Source organism: Vidua chalybeata, chromosome 22 (assembly GCF_026979565.1).
Source record: "Vidua chalybeata isolate OUT-0048 chromosome 22, bVidCha1 merged haplotype, whole genome shotgun sequence".
Classification (NCBI taxonomy): domain Eukaryota; kingdom Metazoa; phylum Chordata; class Aves; order Passeriformes; family Viduidae; genus Vidua; species Vidua chalybeata.
This window is the reverse complement of record NC_071551.1, coordinates 5,341,906-5,360,074: the sequence shown is the minus strand read 5'-3', so window position 1 is coordinate 5,360,074 and position 18,169 is coordinate 5,341,906. Positions and strand designations below refer to the sequence as shown.

The window sequence follows — 18,169 nt, the reverse complement described above, 5'->3', positions numbered from 1 at the left end:
CTTCAAGGACAGTAACAAATTCCCATTTTCCCCTGGCAAAAAGGTACCAAAAAATAAATATAATTTATACACCTGCCTTTCATGAAAGACTTTGATAAACATTTCTTTTATAATGGACAGCACAGCTGCAACTTTCAGTCCTATAAGGACACAAAAACGAGCTCCTGCCTTCACAAAAGGCACACACGCATCCTGAACCTCACAAACACCCCTGGCTCGTGAGCAAGACATCCCGAGGAATTTCCTCTACATAGTTTGGGATATGGTTTAACCATTCTCAGAGCGTGCTCGGTACAGACTATAAATATTATAGAACCCCTCGTGGCACCGTGGGAAGGCCAGATTCCCAAATGTGTCCAGGGAGACACATTCCAGGTGTGGATGCCCTGGGACCCCGAGGAGTCCCAGAGGAAAAGGCTTTTGGGAATTCTGACCGTCCCAGGGGCTACAGCTTTCCCAGCAGAGGCACGGGGACAACCTCGCAGAGGTTGAGAACAGCCCAGCGACCCCTCCAGCGCTCCCAGCAGGAGGACACAGCTCCCATTCCCTCAGAACAACTTTCTCTCCACGCCGTGGGATCGCTGTAGTCCTTCTGGGAGAAGGGGAGCTCACATCCAAGCAGAGCAATGACCTGCAAAGGGGAAACATTCTTCCCTACTCATGAGAGGAGCGGGGGCGACTTGTACAGCAAGTCATGGTCTCCTCTGGAACACGGGAAACGTCCAAAAAATCACGGAATCGTCACTGCCGGTGCCTCCCGAGGCTTTGGCATCGCTTCGGCGCTGCTGGCTTTGCGGGAGGCTGGTGTGGAGGAAGAAGCAGAGTCCCCAGGTGCCACCGGTGACCTCCGGGAGTGGCAGCTCGGCTCCCCGTGGAACGGAGGGACGGGAATTGCAGAGCCGCTCTGGGGCACTGCCAGTCGGGATCATCCCGCTGCGGGCTCCTGGCAGGGGCTGCAAGGGCTGAAAGGGCAGCAGAGGAGAGAAGTGTTACACGGGGAAGCGCCGGCTGGAGCTTTTCCCAAAGGAATAGGCAGTGAGAGGGATGGGGGATGTGATGGGCAGCACTCACCTCGCCCGCAGCCCGGGTCGCTCACAGCCATCCCCCCAGGATTTCGCCTTTCCCCAGCTCGGAGTTGGGCTGGTGCCTCTGAAATCCCTTCTCCAGACAGTTCCAGCTGCTGAAAATCCCATCCGGGCTTCCCGAGCTGTAACACAGAAGGGAAGGTGAGGAAAGGCGAGCAGCGAGGCTTCCCCTCCCCAGCTCTCAACACCCCAGAGGTGCGGCCCTTCCCGGCTCTCGGGTACTCACTCTGCGCTTCCCTCCGGGCGATGGGATGTCCAGGGAGAGAGCACCGCTATCCCAAGGGCTGCTCAGCTCGGAGTGGAGACGGCAGCCGGGATCTGCCCTATTTATACACAAGGGCCGCATTACAAAACTCTGGGTCCGGAGCGAGTCGGAGTTTCCCACAGTCGCCAGCCAATCCATGCGTGCCCGGGACAATGGGAAAGCATCCATTACAGCATGGCAAATTGACTGTGAATTGCCTGGGGATAATACCCCGCTCCCAAAGGAGCAGGTGGGCTGGGGAGTGTGGGACACAATAGGGTTTGGCATCGTGGCGCTGGGCAGGGAACGTGGGAAAGCGTTGGCCGTCATTATCATCCAGCTTCTGCCTGATGTTGGGAGCGTCAACATCTCAATGTGCTGCCTTTTCCCAGGCTGTGCTGAAATTAAGCACAGAAGACTGATCCCAGGAAGAGATAATGCTCTGCGCCCCAAAGAGAGGTTGAAAAGGGAAAGATGCAGAATTAGAGGGACTAAACCCTTTCATTGACATTAAACCGTGCTTAGATGAATACAGTACCCGATAATTTTCAGGCAACGAGGGACTAAAATCGAGGGAAGTGCCCTTCAAACAGTTAGCTTGAAATATTTTCCTCTGTATTGTTTAAAGTCCCTCTGTAAGTTATACCCAGAGCTCTTCCTTGCTTTTGTTTGGGTAATCTGGGCTTTCCTACACAGCCCGTGACATGTCATGATTGTGATGTCTTTCCCAAACACGTCCTGCTTAATTTCATGCTACTTTGTAAATGCCTCACTGTTCCTGAGTCTCCACTTACATATATTTCCCGTTTACAGACAACTGAGAGGGAGTGAAAAGTCAGTTCTTGACAATTATTTTGCTATATTATCCCATTTGCAGGGTGTACCACAGGTGTGAGGCCCTCCTGTGACTCTGCTCAGCCTTGGGATTTCTCAGCTCTGTAATGAAGGAGAAAGGACCAGGCAGGATCCTGGATTGGAACTGCCTTGCAGCAATATTTTTTTTTTTTTCCAGGCTGTTTTAAGCTGCCAGCTCAGGTCTGCTGCCCCCTTCCAGCACAACCCAGTACAAACCCAGTCATGTTCAGGATCTGTCAGCCAGGCACGGGAGGCCTCATGCAGTTTTTGAACACCTGTTCCTTACAACTACAACACTGATGAAAACCCTGCTTATTTCTTGTGTCTGCCTCTCAAAATCAGACAGGAAACCTCTGATTTCCCTGGCAGGCAGCCAATTCCACCTGCCCTCAGCATCCCTCCCCTGGCCAAACCTGTGTCCGTGGATACCTGGAGAGCAGAGTGTCCCATCACACTGAGGGCTGGTGAATAAAAGGATGTAATTCTGCAGAAGATGATCCCATAATCCATTATTAACCTGAGGATTTTAAAGCCTTTTTCACTGCCTGGATCCTCGTGGATTTCCATAAGCCAGGTGTATTCCCTTCCCAGCCCAAAGACACTTTATGTTTAGATGGATTACTTAGGGTACAACAATTTTAATTCTTGATGGTTGTCAAGAACTGTAACTGAACACCACGAGTCCCATTCAAAATCAGCTCACTGAATTATTTTGTCAGCTTGTAATCTGCAGTATTCCTTGGAGCTGAGGCTATCCCTGGCTGCATGTGTGGGAAATGGATTTGTAGAAAACTCTTAAAATTTGGTAGAAGGTTTATATAGTGTGTATTTGTATGTAAATGTTGAGATAGGAAATATTGACTTAGAAATATTATAGAATAGGATAGACATTGTTGAGAGAAAAAATTGAATTAGAAATAAGTTTTAAAGGATGGTTTTGTAAATAAGATTAAATATTTTAGAGAAATAGAATTATGAAAGATGTATTGTAGGAGGACTTATGAGGGGTAATTTTAGATGATTAGTTTTAAGGTATTTATAGTATGGTGTGGTTAAAGTTGATAGGCTAAGGAACGCTTATAGTGTATTGTAATTGAAAAATAGCTAACTTCTAATATTATAATAACATAAATTATTATTATAATTTTATAAATTATATTATAATAACATAAATTACAACATCTGTAGTATCTCACTCTTCTCATAAGACAAAAATAGTATAAAAAATTTTTAAAACACCTCTCGGTTACCCCATCTCTAAGTCACAAGGAAGTTAAATCCAACATGCACGTGCTTGTGCTGTTACTGCAGCGGGAAGTGAAGCACGGGATTTTCTGGATCCCTCCCGGGACCGCGTGGGATGAAGGGACAGCAGGTCCTGCCACGCACCGTATGGGAAGGAAGGAGGATGCTGGCGGCAGCCGCGGGGAGAGGGGAGGGAAGCTCTGACCCAGTTTTCAGCCCTGGAAATATGAAATGAGCGGTTTTAAATAACGCCACGCTGTCCGCAGCACAATGCCCCGGCCTCCAAAGGGCTAAACCAGCTCCCAGTGATTAAAGCCTGATCCCTTCCTCGAAGGGCCGGGCAGATGGTGCCGCAGGCGTGGGCTCTCCCCGGGACCCTCCCAGGCACACTTCTTTTGTCGGCATTTAACAGCGTGAATGGGAAATCCTGAGAGCTGCGGGCTCGCTCCATCCGATGGGAATGGTGAGCCAGGCACCCTGCCCCGCTGCCAGCGCTCACAACCGCGCTCTGCTCCCAAACATCCCTGTCCCAGGGATCACAAATCTTCCACTCCCCCGTGCCCGCCTCATCCACCCCCTCTGTGTGCCGCTGCGGGGTGAGAGAAGCAAATATTCCCCCTGGTTGGTTTGGTTATTAAGACCTGAAAACTTAATGGCAACAGCATTTCCCAGCTGGTGGTTGTGAATAACAAATTGTCTCGACTTGGGCTGTCCCTACAGTATATTGCTTATGGAGTGCAGAGTGCACTTCCTGCAAGGATTTCAGTAAGGAAAAATCATCCTCTGCTGCAGGAAGTCCATTTAGTCTTTGTTAAAAGTCTGTAATTAGTTTGCTCAGTTTGGTCTTCTTAAAAAAATCCCATTGTTGGTGCAGCAGTCCCCCTGAAATGTGTTTGTGATCCAAATCCTCGTCCCTGTGCTCCATGTCCTTGGGAGAAGTTTGTGCCTTGGACTCTTGCTGCAGAGCCTGAAAGTTGGGCAGTCTGAGGCTCAGAGACACGATTTTCCCTGGTTTGGGAATGAAGGATTAAAAGAGAAAAATCCCCAAAACTACCAAACATGGAGTTGACTGAGCAACAGGACACAATAATTCCCTTTTTGGGCGGGGGGTGTGTGATCTGGAGATGCTGTGGGCAGAGGCTGCTCCTCTGTAAATCCCACCAAACCCTCAGCTGCATCGTGAAGATGCCATTTCCAAAATCACAACCTGCCAGGGGCTGTCCCTGCCTGTCCTTACAGCCCAGGCAGGAGCCCTGGCTTTTCCCATGTTCATCATCTCCAACTGGAGCTGCTCCCCGCTGACCCTGAGCTGTGCTGGGAGCCTGTGGGATTGCTGTGAGCTGAGGAACAGCCCCAGGGGATCCAGGAAAGGATCCAGCCATCCCAAGACTGTCATTCTAGGCTGGTGTCCCTGACAATCCATAAATCAGAGCAGCTGGAGGACCTCCACCCTGAGGAATTGCTGCTGGGCCTTTCTGCTCCTGGTTTATGGGTGGTGTAATTTACTCCACACACAGTTTGCACAAAAGCTGCTACTGCTTGTGATACCAATAGTCAGCCTCCTAAGCCCACCTGATCCATGATTTTCCAAGGAGGGGAACTCAGTGTGCTGCAGTGGAGCAACAGGCCTGGAGGAGGGTGGACTACCAGCAAAGAGCATTGAAACCCAGAATTTCTGTGTCGTGCAGATTTCAAAAGCAGCGCCCTGTACCTCTGTGGCTGTGCTTCCAGCACACAACTCGATGGCTTGCATCAATTTTAGAGCATTTTTATTTTAGACCATTTCCTACATTCATGCCAGCCTGTCTCCCAGATGCCATTGATGGTGTTTTTAAAGAAATAATTACGATTTTTAATTTTTTTTTTTTTCTCTTCCCCGTGCCTTCCTTAAATGGTTTAAAATCTTTCTGACAACCCCTCTTGAGACACCTATTTAGTGTCAAAGAGCATAACGTTCCCAAGTTTTAAAAGGGCCTTCGCATAATACTGATCGATCAATGTGCTCCTTGGGAAAATAGCTCTCCAGATGGTCCATCGGGACAGGAATTGCTGGTCGTCACAATGCGGAGCCAAAAAGCGTCACTAATGTGGGCTGTTGTGAGGCACGCTTCCTTTGTGGGCCTCTGAATGCCCTAAATAGGGAAGAAAGTGTGGGAAACTCCGAGAAACTCAGGCCCACACTCTGAGGTTAATAGGGGCTTTGTCAGGAGAGTATTCCTGAGCTGTGGGATCAGCATAATCAACAACATCTTCCCTAAGGGTGGGAATGTGTTGGGAGCAGGGGAGAGTCACCCCAGGGGCCGGAGGAGCCCTAAGAAGCTTTGCGTTCAATTATGAGAAGTGATAATAATTAATAAATTGTAAACATAACCTTTGCTGCGCGGGGGCCGGGCAGGCCGGAGGTCTGGCTTTTAGCTCTGGGATAATTGGTAAATTAAAGCCCAGAGGGGCAAGTCTGGCCTTGATGGAAAGCAGAAAGGGAGCACTTGCACCACGGTGGGTCTGACTCCTTGGACCACAAAAAGCAGCTTTTCCCGTGGGGTTTGGTCCCTTCCCACTGGCCAAGGAGGAGGCATTCACTGTTTCTCTCCCTTACACTCATTTTTTACACAACCTGCAGAGATGCTGCCAGCTGTGACCCCCAAACGTGCTTTCCTTGGGTGGAATCCGTGCCACGTGTGGCTGTGTTCCCAGCAGTGCACATCAGGCTGGGCTGGGCTTTGGGGCACATGGCACTCCAGCTGAGCCTGAGCTCCCCCAAACCGCCCTAATTAGACTTGATTTAAAACCCCACAGGCATGGACAACAGCTGGAGTTGTGCTGGGATTCAGAAGCCTGTGCTAATTGGCAAGGACAAGTTGAGGACAGCGAGGTTGAAGTGACTTCTTTAAGCTTGCTAAGCAACCATAAAACCCAAAAATATCTCTTGTGAATTATTTAGCAGCTCATTAGGAAGAATAAATCTGGAGCCCTGGTAGAGACCTGTACCAAACCCCCGCTTGCACTGCACTGGCAGAGAGGAGCACTCAACCAGCCTGTGCACAAATCAAACCAAAATGATCCACGGCCCAAAATGAGGCAGGGCAGCACATCCCTGTTTGGCTTTTGGGGCCTTTCTGTGTGGTTAACAGAGGATTTCACCACAAACCCAGCGAGGACTGGGCAGGTTCAGTGTTGGATGCAGTTTGATCTGTCAGCTGAGCAGATCTCAGGTTGCTCTGTGCTTTTGACAAGATCAGGTATTCAGTGTTTCCTTTTATTTGGGAGCAAACCCTGTGATTGAAATGCAGATTTTCAAGGGCACCTCTCCCAGGGAATCTGAGGAAAGTTGGATTTTTGACCAAATATGTTTCATGCTGTTCCTGTATCTCTGGAAGAAGGAGAGTGTCCCCTGTCATAAGCCCAAAGCAGTGAATTATTGTGGTTAGAGAATAGTTTTGGGAAATGATTATTTGTGCAGATTTATTTTGAAGAGAAGGTAAAATAAAAGGAAATAATTTGGGAGAGGAAATGCTTTCTCAGTCTTTCCTATCTATACTCTTAGCCAAATGTGGGCTAATTTCACTTCAGTAAAGGGAGCCTAACAGATTTTGTGTCATAAAATTAAGACATCAAAAATTAGTTCACCCCATTGCAGGTAGCTTCAAAGATCCCCAAGCTGAGGCAGGTGCCAAACTCTCTGGAAGTTATTGGGAAATTTGCACAATACTCCCTTCCAAACAGGCAGAAGGCACAAGGCTGATCTCAGCTTGGTGGAAAAATTAGTGGGGGAAATGAAGTGGCTGTGGAATGAGTGATTTGTTGGAGGTTGAATAGGTCACTGTTAAATCTGAAAGGTTGCCACTTCTCAGCACCTCACTTCAATTTCACTTCCATTTTGATTTTTGATAATTTTTCCAGAGGTTGCTTCCTTACAGGATCTGAAGTCCAGCTCTGCCAGAGGGATTTCACAGATGTAATTCATGTATTGGAGTGAAGGGCTCAGAACTGACACCTCCTGATGGCTTCCCCACCACAGGAGAGTCTGCAGGCACCCAGTCCAGCAGTGCCAGCCCTTTTAATCATTCCAAAGCAAAGCATTAATGACTAAAACCGTTTTTATTGTACTGTACAGCGAAGACATGCAAGTTGAACATCACACAGGATGAATACATCACAACTTTATAAAAGCTTTTTAAGCTCCTTAGCATGCTCAGTGGATGATTATAAAATACTTATTGCCTCCCTTCCTCCCCCTTTTCCTTAAGGTATAGCAGAGGTATTTCCTTTACAAAAGGCACCAATTATCCCTCAAATGAGAGCAGCACAAAGTGACATGAAGAGAATTGTCCCTAGAGCTCTCTGTGATCATCACAACTTTCTGTAAGAAGGATACTAAAAATAGCAGAGGAGCTTCAGAAGAATCAGCATTTCTTAATAACATCTTTCACTCAAAAGGGAAAGGCTCAATCCTCTCTTTATGATACAAAATACATTCTCCAAAGGGCTCCTTCTTGAGGAAGGTCAATACATTATCTAGAGACAATGGAGCACTTGAACCTGTGACCCAGGCAGTCAGCGGAAAGATTTCAACTGACAGCCACAGGCTCAGCAGCCTGTGATGGAAACCAAAGGTCATTTGCTCTCTAAATCACCACAGAACTTGGTCCTGCTTTGGCCAGGAGCCACCAATACAAGCAACAAATTTGCTGCAAGATATACCCAGAGTCCTTCACTATGAAGGGAAACCACCCAGCGACCCTCATTTCTGGTGACAGAAAAACAATAACCGCCCCTTCCTCCCACCTTTGGAAAGCAATGTTTCCTACTTCAAAGAGGAACTAATAAACCACAGGTCCCTCTAGTTTTTGTAGCAAAACGTTGGAATAAAGTTCAGCGGGTCTACCAAGGTCTCCAGATGGTCGGAGCAGCAGCCACGCTCTTCTGGGCAGGCTGTTTTCTGGGAAACACGCAGGGAGACAGGGGGGAGCCACGCAGAGCTGGAGAGTACGAGGCATCTGCACCCAGCTGAGCCTTGCAGAAGTGCTTGATCAGCTGGACCTGGGTCTCCTTCTTGGGCTCGTAGTAGGACAGAAAGTGCATGGCTTCCTTGAGGCACCGCAGGTACCCGCTGTTAAAGTCCTGCTCTGGGTTCTTGTGGATGAATGCTGAAAGAGAAAGAAAAGCAAATGCAGAGGGTTAAAATCATGACCAAAACATGGGGCAGTGGTGATCTGTGCAGTGACTTTCATGTGCCTGGGGCCGGGGTGCTCCAGCCCTTGCTCGCCTCGGGGTGTCTTGGAGGGCACAGCCCTGGGAGCAGGTCCAGGTGTGCAATACCTGCTCTGCACTCACTTTTTTGGTCCTGCAGCTGGCTCTGCTGCTTCAGGTAGCTGACAGCCACTTCCAGGATGTCGGCTTTCTCCAGCTTGGAGTTGGGCTGGTGCCTCTGGAACTCCTTCTCCAGGAGCAGTTTCAGCTGCTCGATGCTGCTGTTAATCCGGTCCCGGCGCATTTTCTCCACCACCGGCTTCCTCAGCTGTGAGAGAGGGAGCAGATTGTCAGGGATTTGGTGAGACCTGACCCAATTTCCCCTCTGATGCCCTGATAAACCCATCTTCAAAGATGCTTTTTTTGGCAGGAGAGCTGTGTGATGCTGCCTACCCAGTCCCCACTCATTTTAATTTTTAAAAATCTATATAATCCCCCTTATCCCTCTTTAACATGTTTGCTCTCTCCCAGACCACTTCCCCCTCTTCTCCCAAGTTATATTTATTTGCTAGGGGCAGGCCAGCCTTTCCAATCCCCTCCGCGGCTCTACTTACTTTATTCTTTTCCTTTGGCAGCAGCTTCTCCTCCATGTGGATCATGAGAGCATTGCTGGGAGCCATTCCGAGCGCTCAGCCCTGGGCACAGACCCCAGCCAGCTGCTGTGCCGAGCGTGAGGAGATGCTTTGGCAGCTCCCAACTGCCTCTATTTATACGCGGGGAGCCGGGGCAGATACGTGAGTGTCGGGATCGCCGGTGTTTCCCACAGCCCCGCAGCCAATCCAGGCCCGCAGCGGGACAATAGAGGAAGCATCCATTAGTGCATGGTACATTGATTGCCAATGCCCCGGGGAGAATAACCTTCTGCCCACGCTGCTGGTGGAGTGTGCGGCGTGGGGAGCTGGGAAAGCACCCGACCCTCCAGCTGGTTATTCTGGGATCAATGGCATTCCTGAGCCTCACATGTGCCAGGCACAGTCGTGGCGTGGAGGAGGCACGCTTTTGGGGGAAGGTGAGAAAGGGAGGGAAGCCCTGCTAGAGTTCAAATCAACAGCCCCAGGGACATCTCTGCCCATCCCAGGGCCTGGGGGAGCTCTGTCTATGTGTGTGTGTGTGTGTCCATCCAGTCATTGCACTTTTATGGGTGACCTGAAGCGTGACCACAGGTTTCTTTGCAGGACATTTCTAAATGGTTGCTGGATCAACAGCGAGAATAACTAGAGAATTGTAACCCCACTTTCTCTCTTCCCCATAACACACCAGGACTCTGTGAGCCCATTGCCCCAGTGTTCCCACTGTCCCCACTAAGGACAGTCCACAGCTCCCAGCAGAGCTGGGCCATGCAGAGTCACCCCTGTAACTCTTGCTGTTCCTTTTTCTCATCTATTCCATACAGATATTTTCAGGAATGATGTTTAAGATGGGCTAAAGGATAGCATGAGGCTCAACCCAGAATCCAGGGAAGTCTTGGGAAACCAGAGGTAGGCCATGAATGGGATTTAGCGGCCAAGGCCCATCTTTGGCCCTCAGTAAGGTCGGTTCTGCTTCTTGCTGAGGTTTCAGGTGTGCTTGGTTCTGACCTGGCGAGCGCTCTGAATGTCAGATCTCAGACACCATGCACCTGCCTTGCTGTGCAACCTTCAACATGTCATTCTCACTCCGTTTTTTATCTGGAAAATGTGCTGCTTGCTTGTATCTGCATGGAAACGCCAGGATGAATTAAGCAACCATTTATTTTCTGATAAAGGCCAGAAAAAGAACGAAGCTGTGAGGACACTGGAGGTCAGTTCTAATTTTGTATTGTGAGTAAAATATCTGCTTGGGTACAGCTCTTGAGGCAGCACCAAAAATAACCCAGAAGCTACCTGGGGAAAGCTGTGCTGCATCCTGCCATGTGTGGGTCCAGCCCGGGGTGCCCCGGGCAGAGGTGTGCTCCTCCTCCGAGCATCTGGGCATGGCAAGGGAGGAGGGAAGTGTGCAGTGAGGTAAGAAAGCCAAAGAATTTCTTGCAATGAAGCCCGGGGGTAATGGGCAGTTGACAGGAAGGAGGGAGGTGTCACTGCTGTGGGACTCTTTGTAGCAGCCTGAATGGACTCAGCTCTTTGTGAAGGGCAGATGTTGTCCTTGGAGCCCTTTATTCCCGGCGTTGTGGGAAAGCCAGGAGACAAGACATCTCATGAACACTTTGAAGCAGGCAGAGGATTATGATACAAAATAAGACACAGCTCAGAGACCAAGCCTCAGCTTCTGCCAGCTTTAATGAGGTGTTGCCTGTTTTCCTGGGTTCTCTGGCTGGCCTTTCTCCAGGAGCTGGTATCCTGGGTTATCCCTTTCCTAGCAGGGGAGCCATGCTGGCAGACAGGTAGGCATGGACCAAGATGGTTGAAGACTCCTCAGTGTCAAAAACCATCTTTTTCCTAACTCCTGAGAAGCCCTGACCTTTCTTGCTGTATTAGAACTGATAGCCAGATGGTCTTTTGGGAGTTGGATTCTTTCCCTTTAAATCATTCAGGCTCAAGCACCGTCACTAATGTCGGGAGTAGTTGCAAGGCACACTTCTATTGTCCCAGCAAGAAATGTTATCAATGGGGGAAGAGTATGGGAAAGGCAGAGAAATCCAAACCCACACAGCCTGGCGCTAATAACCCCTTTGTGGAGCTGTGCTTCTGTTGGGGCACCATGAACTCTGTGGCTTTTTCACCCAGGAAGGCTGAAACGGGCACGTTTCACTATCCAGGGGCTTCTCCAGGATCCTGTGTACGGGGAGCAAGGGGTGACAAGGGCAGGGACACCAGTTCATGCAGGGGTGGCTGCAGGAATGCTGAGCTGAGCTGTGGCTTAGGCTATCCCGGGGCTCTGGCTTGTTCTACTGTGCCTCAGTTTGCTCTTTTGGGAAATGGGAGAGAGGTGCTGAGCTCTTCCACAGAGCCCTCTTGGAACTGGGAGCTGCCCTGTGCCTGCGGTAAGAGGCAGGAATGAGGCTCACATGGCCTGTGTGCTTTTCTGGCATCACCTGGGAGCACCTCAGGGAGCAGAGTGGAGGAGCAGCAGTGCTGGGGGTGCTGAGAGGGCCTCTCCTCTTCTCCCTGTCTGTTGGGAGCAGTGCTGGGAAAGCTTTTTTACCCAGGGAAATGAAGGAGGTCAGGATCAAGGCAGCTCTGATCTCAGTCTAATGGGGAATGTGCTGGTGGCAGCAATAACACTGCCAGTGTCCCAGGCAGACACACCTGGGTGGGAAATGTTATCTTTGAATGCTATTCAAAATGATGAACCCTGGTAAACTACCGGGTCTGTCTGTCACTGCTGGGTGGACCTGATCTAATGGTTAAGGTTCACAGATTTCAGCACCACAAATCCCTGCAGTGTTAGCACATCCCTTCATTACCCTCATGTTCTCACAACTTCTTCCCTGGAGGTTCTTGGCCAAAGTGTGAAAAGACAAGGAACTACCTGTTTGAGGTGACCCCTAATGATCCTCTGACTGTTCTTAATTGAGGAGCCACTGCTTCCTTTGGTGTCTCAGACGAAGAGCCCTTCTCCCAGCCCTAACCCTGCCCCTGCCCTTAACCCCAGCCCTAACCCGATTCCTGCCTATCATGCTCTGCTCAGGGGCTTTCAGTGACATGACATTCTACACAGAAATTTGTATAAAAATTGTTTGGCTGGAAGGCAACATGTAAAGAAATAACCATGTAAAACTTGTTATTCAGGCCTGGCTTCTGTTCCCACAGAGAACTCTGCATGTGAACCGATGGAGTGGGAGTGAGGGAAATCTGCCTCTTCCAGGGGAAAAGGTTATGTTTTTATTAGAACTGTTGTATGAAATATTCCATTAAATGTCATTAACATGGCATTATCTTGCCTCCTTGAGATATCAGAACCCACTCAAAAAGGGGTCTTAATACTGTAAAGTACATTCTTCACAGATTTAACCTCTTTTAATTAGTTTTTCTTCAGACCCAGAATGTTTAATATACTGCCATTCCCAGGTGCCTGAGTGAAGGAAAGTGGACTTTGATCATTAAGAAACATGTGAGACAACTTGATCTGCATTTTTAGGGTTGTTAGAGGCAAAAACAATTTCTATAGCTGCTTGTGTGGTGACCCCCAAGTAGTCATGCCCCAATGACATAGTCCTTCTACAGTGAGTATCACAAATAATTAAAAATTAAGGAGAATTTATTATTTTTCTGCCCAGCTGAAATTCCCACAAGTCACCTCTCGGCATATTCAAGAGTGCACAAGAGGGATTTATTATTTCCTGGTATATTGACTCTGAAAGGTCTGGGGATTACAGCTGCTTTGCACATGAATAGCTGGAGTGTGTTGTACAAAAGGCATGGTCTGTGGGATAATGGGGTTGGATGTGGGAAAGCGCTGACCCTGGGGGAGAGCAGGCTGGTGCCTGATGGCAGGAATCAATTATGTCTCAAAGGAACACATTGCCCTGGGAGCAGGCTTGGCGGGAGCCACCATGTTCTGTGTTTACCACCCTCCTCCTTCCAAACCCGGATAAAACAACCACGGGATGGATCCTGTCCTTCCGCTCCTTCCCGGGGCTCACGGAGCTCAGTGCTGAGTTACCGGGGATTTTGGAAATGCTGCTGGTCCCCATCGCTGGGATGGGGCTGAGGGATCTCCCACGTGCTGCCAGCTGGCTTTGAGGTTTCTCCCAAGCACCCTGGATAGAGCTGAGTTCTCTGGGAGCTCCCTGAAAGTCCTCTGGAACGCCCCATCAGTCACCTCCCCTGCCCTGGCCAAGGGAGGGAACAGCCTGTCACTGACAATGCAGTGAGGGCAGCAAACAGAAGCTGCTGGGTTCAGGCACTTCTGTCATTGTTTGCTCTTGGGTGGGTTTTTTGGGAGATGGTGGCATCCAGCTCTTACAATGGGCTCCGCACCTCTGTGGGTCTGGCAGTGCTGCCAACCTTTCAAATATCAAAGTTTGGGCTCTGAGGAACCAAGAAATAGGCTGAACATCACAGAGGTTTAACAAAAACAATTTGATGCTTCCCATAAAAATAAAAGCATTTTGATGGATCTTTTTTTTTACTGAGCACTTGGACTTTGGATTGATAGAATTACTTTTCTCTCTTTACAGAATTATGAGGCTTGGACGTGAAGTCCTGCTGAAGGCCCTCAGTACTATGGGTCTCCTGATAGAAGTCACAAGACTCAGCAAACAGTGCTTGCCAAGCTTTTGGCAGGGAGCAGGTATCCTGCAGAGAGGATATTTCAGCAGAGCAGGCTGGGAATAGGGAATGTGGCTCCTGAAGTCTGGCCCCAGCAACCATTTACTGTCATTAACGAGAGGGCAATGGTGTGTCCGTGCCAGACAGGAGGGCAGGATCCTGACAGGAGCAGCAATTAATCCCATCTGCATGGGGCAGATATTTAATCACTCAGAAGCTGAGTGTCCCCTGAGCCTCCTTTGATTTTCCTTGCCTTGGGAACCAGTCTATAACCTGAAGCTGACTCTCTCTTATGCCCCAGTGGATTCCTCCCCTTCCCTTGAGCTCAGCCCGAGTTTTGAGGTGAATTTTGTGGCGATTTTTGGGGTGTAAGCTCACACTGGAACCCATTTTCTTGTGCTTGGCAGCTGTCAATCACCAGCTGCAAAGCACAATGGACATGTGTCTGGGGAAAGTGTCCCAGGGCTCCTGTGAGGTCCTGCCCTGCCAGGCAGGTGGGTTTTGGAGACATCTTTGCCACTCTCAGCTGGCAGCAGAATGAAGAGAGGGTGTCTGATAAAAGCAAGAAGGGTTTTTCAGGAGGTGGATAACCTGGTCCTGAGCCAGGCAAAGGACTGGCAGAGGGGTACACACAAGAGCTGCCAGGCCTTGGGCAGAGCTGGGTGCCCTCATCTCTATCCACAGGGCAAGGCACGTTGTCAGATTTCTTCATACTCCCTCAGGAGTCCATGTAATTCAGGGCACACTGCATCCCCTCCCTGAGGAGCTCCCATCCCAGGATAACCACACCTGCTGGGAAGCAGCTGAGCAGAATTCCATGGTGCTGACAGACAGACTTGCCCGGGGACTAAGCACAGCTGCAGGTCTGCAGGGGTATGAGTAAGCAAATGAAAACTTAGTTTACTTTCTGGAGAGATGGAGCTATTTCCTGTTGAACACAACAATAAGTATTTCTTGATTGGGGAACTGAGTTTATCTTCCTTTCCAGCTATTTCATAGGCTTAGAAAAATTATACTAAATAACATTTTCAAACTCCACTGCTGCGCTTGAGGGCAAAGGAGAACTTTGCTATCTGCTTATCTGGGTGGTGCATGGCTGTGAGTGTGGTCCAGCCTGGAAATCCAAGTCCTCCCACAAGTAAGGGAGCTGACCTCATTCAGAGATGCCAAAGCTAATTAAAACAAAAGTGGGTGCTGAGCATTTTTGCAAACCAGATGTCTCAAACAACCTCTTGGCCATAGAAGCCTGCAACCTGTAGGCTGTTTGAAATATTGAAATCTTCGTTTTCTCCTCTCAGCCTCATTTTCCCGCCTTTGTAAAACACTGCTAATAATACGTCCTCACCCACGGAGGAGGTCGCTGAGAATTCATTAGCTGGTATTTGTAAAGCACTTTGAAAATGCAAAGCCAGTGCATTATTCCTACTCTTCTGGATGCTTTCCATGTTATTAAAATCAGGATTTCAGAAAGGCTTATCTGGGATCAAAACAGCATCCCAAACTTGAAAGGAAGCAAGACTGTTAAACCATCAACTGTCGCCTCCCCCTCCAGCCAGATGTTAAGCCCTAAAGAACTGAAGTGGCACAAGGAATTACTTTCCCAAGTTCCCCCAGCTGGGCTGACAGGCCTTGATCAATGGTTTTCTCCACGGTGAGGGCTATGCAGATGGTCTGCCCAGAGCAAGGTTTCTGTGGAGTACAAAGGGAAGTCAAACACCATTTCTAATTCAGCTTGTAGCATGGCACACTTCCTTTATCCCGTGCCTGAATGCCCTGAATGGGAGAGCGGTGTGGGAAACTGGAGGGAACTCCACACTCACCACGGCTGTGGGGCTCTGAGACACCCCTGTCCTCAAACCACATCTGCCTGTGACAGGCAGGGGGAAAGGAGTGACAGATCGAAAAATCAGATTATAAAACCTGCATGGAGGGAAAGTAAACCATGAGGAAAAAGGAAGAAGAGAAAAAAGGGAAGGAAGCTGTGCAGGCCGACAGAAATTGCACCAGCCAAGCAGCAGGACAGGGAAGGACAGGGAGGAAATGTGGGGAAGGGTTAGGAGGAAAAGCAGAGAGGGGCTGGGAGGAAATGACAGGGAAAGGAGTTGCAGAGCACAGTCTTTCTCATCCACCAGTCAGGCCACAGCCAACTGACCCACTGGAGGTGGCAGAGTTGGGTCAGATTGTGCTGAGAATTCTGAGCCACATCCCCTGTTTGCCTCTTTAACTCCCCAGTCTGTTTAATACGTCCCAGGAAATGCAGCAACTCCTGTGGACCACGATGGTATTGTGAGAGTTTTGTATGACCCATGTGGAGCTATGGGAGCTGAGAAAACTCAATCAGGTTTTATACCAGCAATACCAGGTGGAGAAAAGAACTGAGAAACAACAGATCTGAATCTTGTTTTGGTATTGGCAGGAGAAGATTCAAATTTTGATTAGGTTTTGATAAATCAAGAGGAAGGTGTGGAGGTAATTTGTATTTACAAGTTTACAGAGATCAGGAAATTGTTCCAGAGGTACGAAATCTGTAGAGCAAATCTTGGAGTCCAAATTCTCTGTTGGCCTCAGTGTGGGTCCCAGTAAGGCCTCTGGGACTGGACCCATTTTATTTTCCACCTCAGAATGCTCTGCAGGACTCAGCACTAACTGAATATCCCACATTTTGCTTTCTTTCCTGTTCCCAGTTCATCTTCGCCCCTGCTCCCCTTTCTGAATGACTTACTGCTGTGGAAGTTTGCGTACTCTGGAGTTTCCCACACCGTTCCTTAACTATATTCCCTCCTGTCACAAAGGAAGTGTGCCCAAGTACAAACCACATTAGCAACGGTGCTTGGCTCTGCTTTGTGTTCAGTGGGAAACCCCACTCCCAAAAGGCCATCTGGGCAGCATGGACTGGGAGGGATGCAGTGGGAGCAGGGAGCATCTCTCCAGACTTGGGAAAGCAGCAGCATCCTTAAAGCTTTCTAAAGAGTTAACATCTGGCAGGGATTCTGGGGCAAAGCTGTTGTTGATGCCCTGTTTCGAACATCCAGATCCAGTATTTTGGGATCCTAATGAGCTTTCTGTCCAGCAGTGTGTGTGTTTGGAGTAAGAAATGTGTGATTCCAAATTCATTCTTCTTAGTGTGAAGTCCACAGACTCTGCAAGCTTTATAATAGGGAGAAATTTTTGTTACCACTTTCTTTAGGATTTCCAGCCAAAGCAGAGCATCTATTTTGGGTTATTGAGCATCTAATTTGAGTAACTCTTCCAACTTGGTCAGTAATTGGCTGATTTTTCCCCTTAGAGCTTGTACAACCAAAGAGAAAATAAAAAGCTGTTTTAAATTCATATTTTTGTTTCCAATTCTTTAAAATTTGTGTGTGACAGAGCAAGGATGTAGGAACCTCAATGGGTTTCCCACCCAGGGGAGATTTTGCTACGTTCACCTCCCAGTAATACATGGAATATTGTAATTCTTATTATCACACCCATTTTAAGTATGTAGGGCTTCCAGTCTCTCCAGCAAAAGCAGAATGCCACAGATTATTTTGCATTCAGCCTCCTCAGGTGCAGGCTCTGGGTCAGTTTGGATGCTGGTGGAGAGGAAATTCTGAGCACTGACCCCTTGACTCTGCCAGTGCACAACCAGTCCCAAGAGCAAGGAGGGTAAAGTTGACATGACTGTTCTCATGGCATTAATGTGGTTTTTATCTGGGTGCTGAGTGGAGAATCAGAGGAAAGCAGCAAGAAGGAAAGAGCAATTGTCTCCAGCAAAACTGCCCTGCCCATCACAGGACTGGCACTTTTCTTCTTCGTGTGCTCAATTAACGAGCTGGAGAAACGAGTCCCAGCTCCGGAGTTTCTGTTTCAGGGAATCTCCCCAAGAGGGATGCACAGAGGGCAAGATTGGTTTCAGAGGTGGCATTACATGGGCTCAGAGATAATTCACAGGCTTTGAGGAGAACATGTGAAATGGTGTCACAAAAGCTTTCCCACAACTTGACATAAAAGACCCGGAGCTCAACAGCTGCTGCTCTGTGCTGAGAGAAGGGAGCCCATTCAGGGCAGCACAATAGGGATGGAAAAGCAGAGCCTGGAAGAGGTCATTGAAGCCTTACCTGGTGCACCAATAATGAGCTGCAGAGTGAGAGAGAAATGTGTCCCTGTGCTCTGGGTGAGTGTGTTCACGTTAAAGGCCCTGTGTGACCACACACACACGTTAGTGTAAAGGTGAACACACCTACACATATATTAATGTGAATACAACTGGTATTTACTCACTACAGTAAGAGCTCCACAAACATAAGCCCTGACATTAC

At 48.7% G+C, this 18,169-nt stretch overlaps 1 protein-coding gene across 1 annotated transcript; it reads right to left on the bottom strand.

Annotated features, from left to right (window-relative positions):
• Window positions 1-7,974: 7,974 nt before the first annotated feature.
• LOC128798956 (transcription factor HES-5-like) lies at window positions 7,975-9,714 on the bottom strand. The gene is made up of 3 exons (XM_053962958.1): window positions 9,234-9,714; window positions 8,764-8,947; window positions 7,975-8,576 (listed from the first exon to the last, which is right to left on the bottom strand). The coding sequence occupies exons 1-3, from the start codon at window positions 9,297-9,299 to the stop codon at window positions 8,311-8,313; spliced, it is 516 nt and encodes a 171-aa protein (XP_053818933.1). The 5' UTR covers window positions 9,300-9,714; the 3' UTR covers window positions 7,975-8,310.
• Between the last annotated feature and the right edge of the window lie 8,455 nt (window positions 9,715-18,169).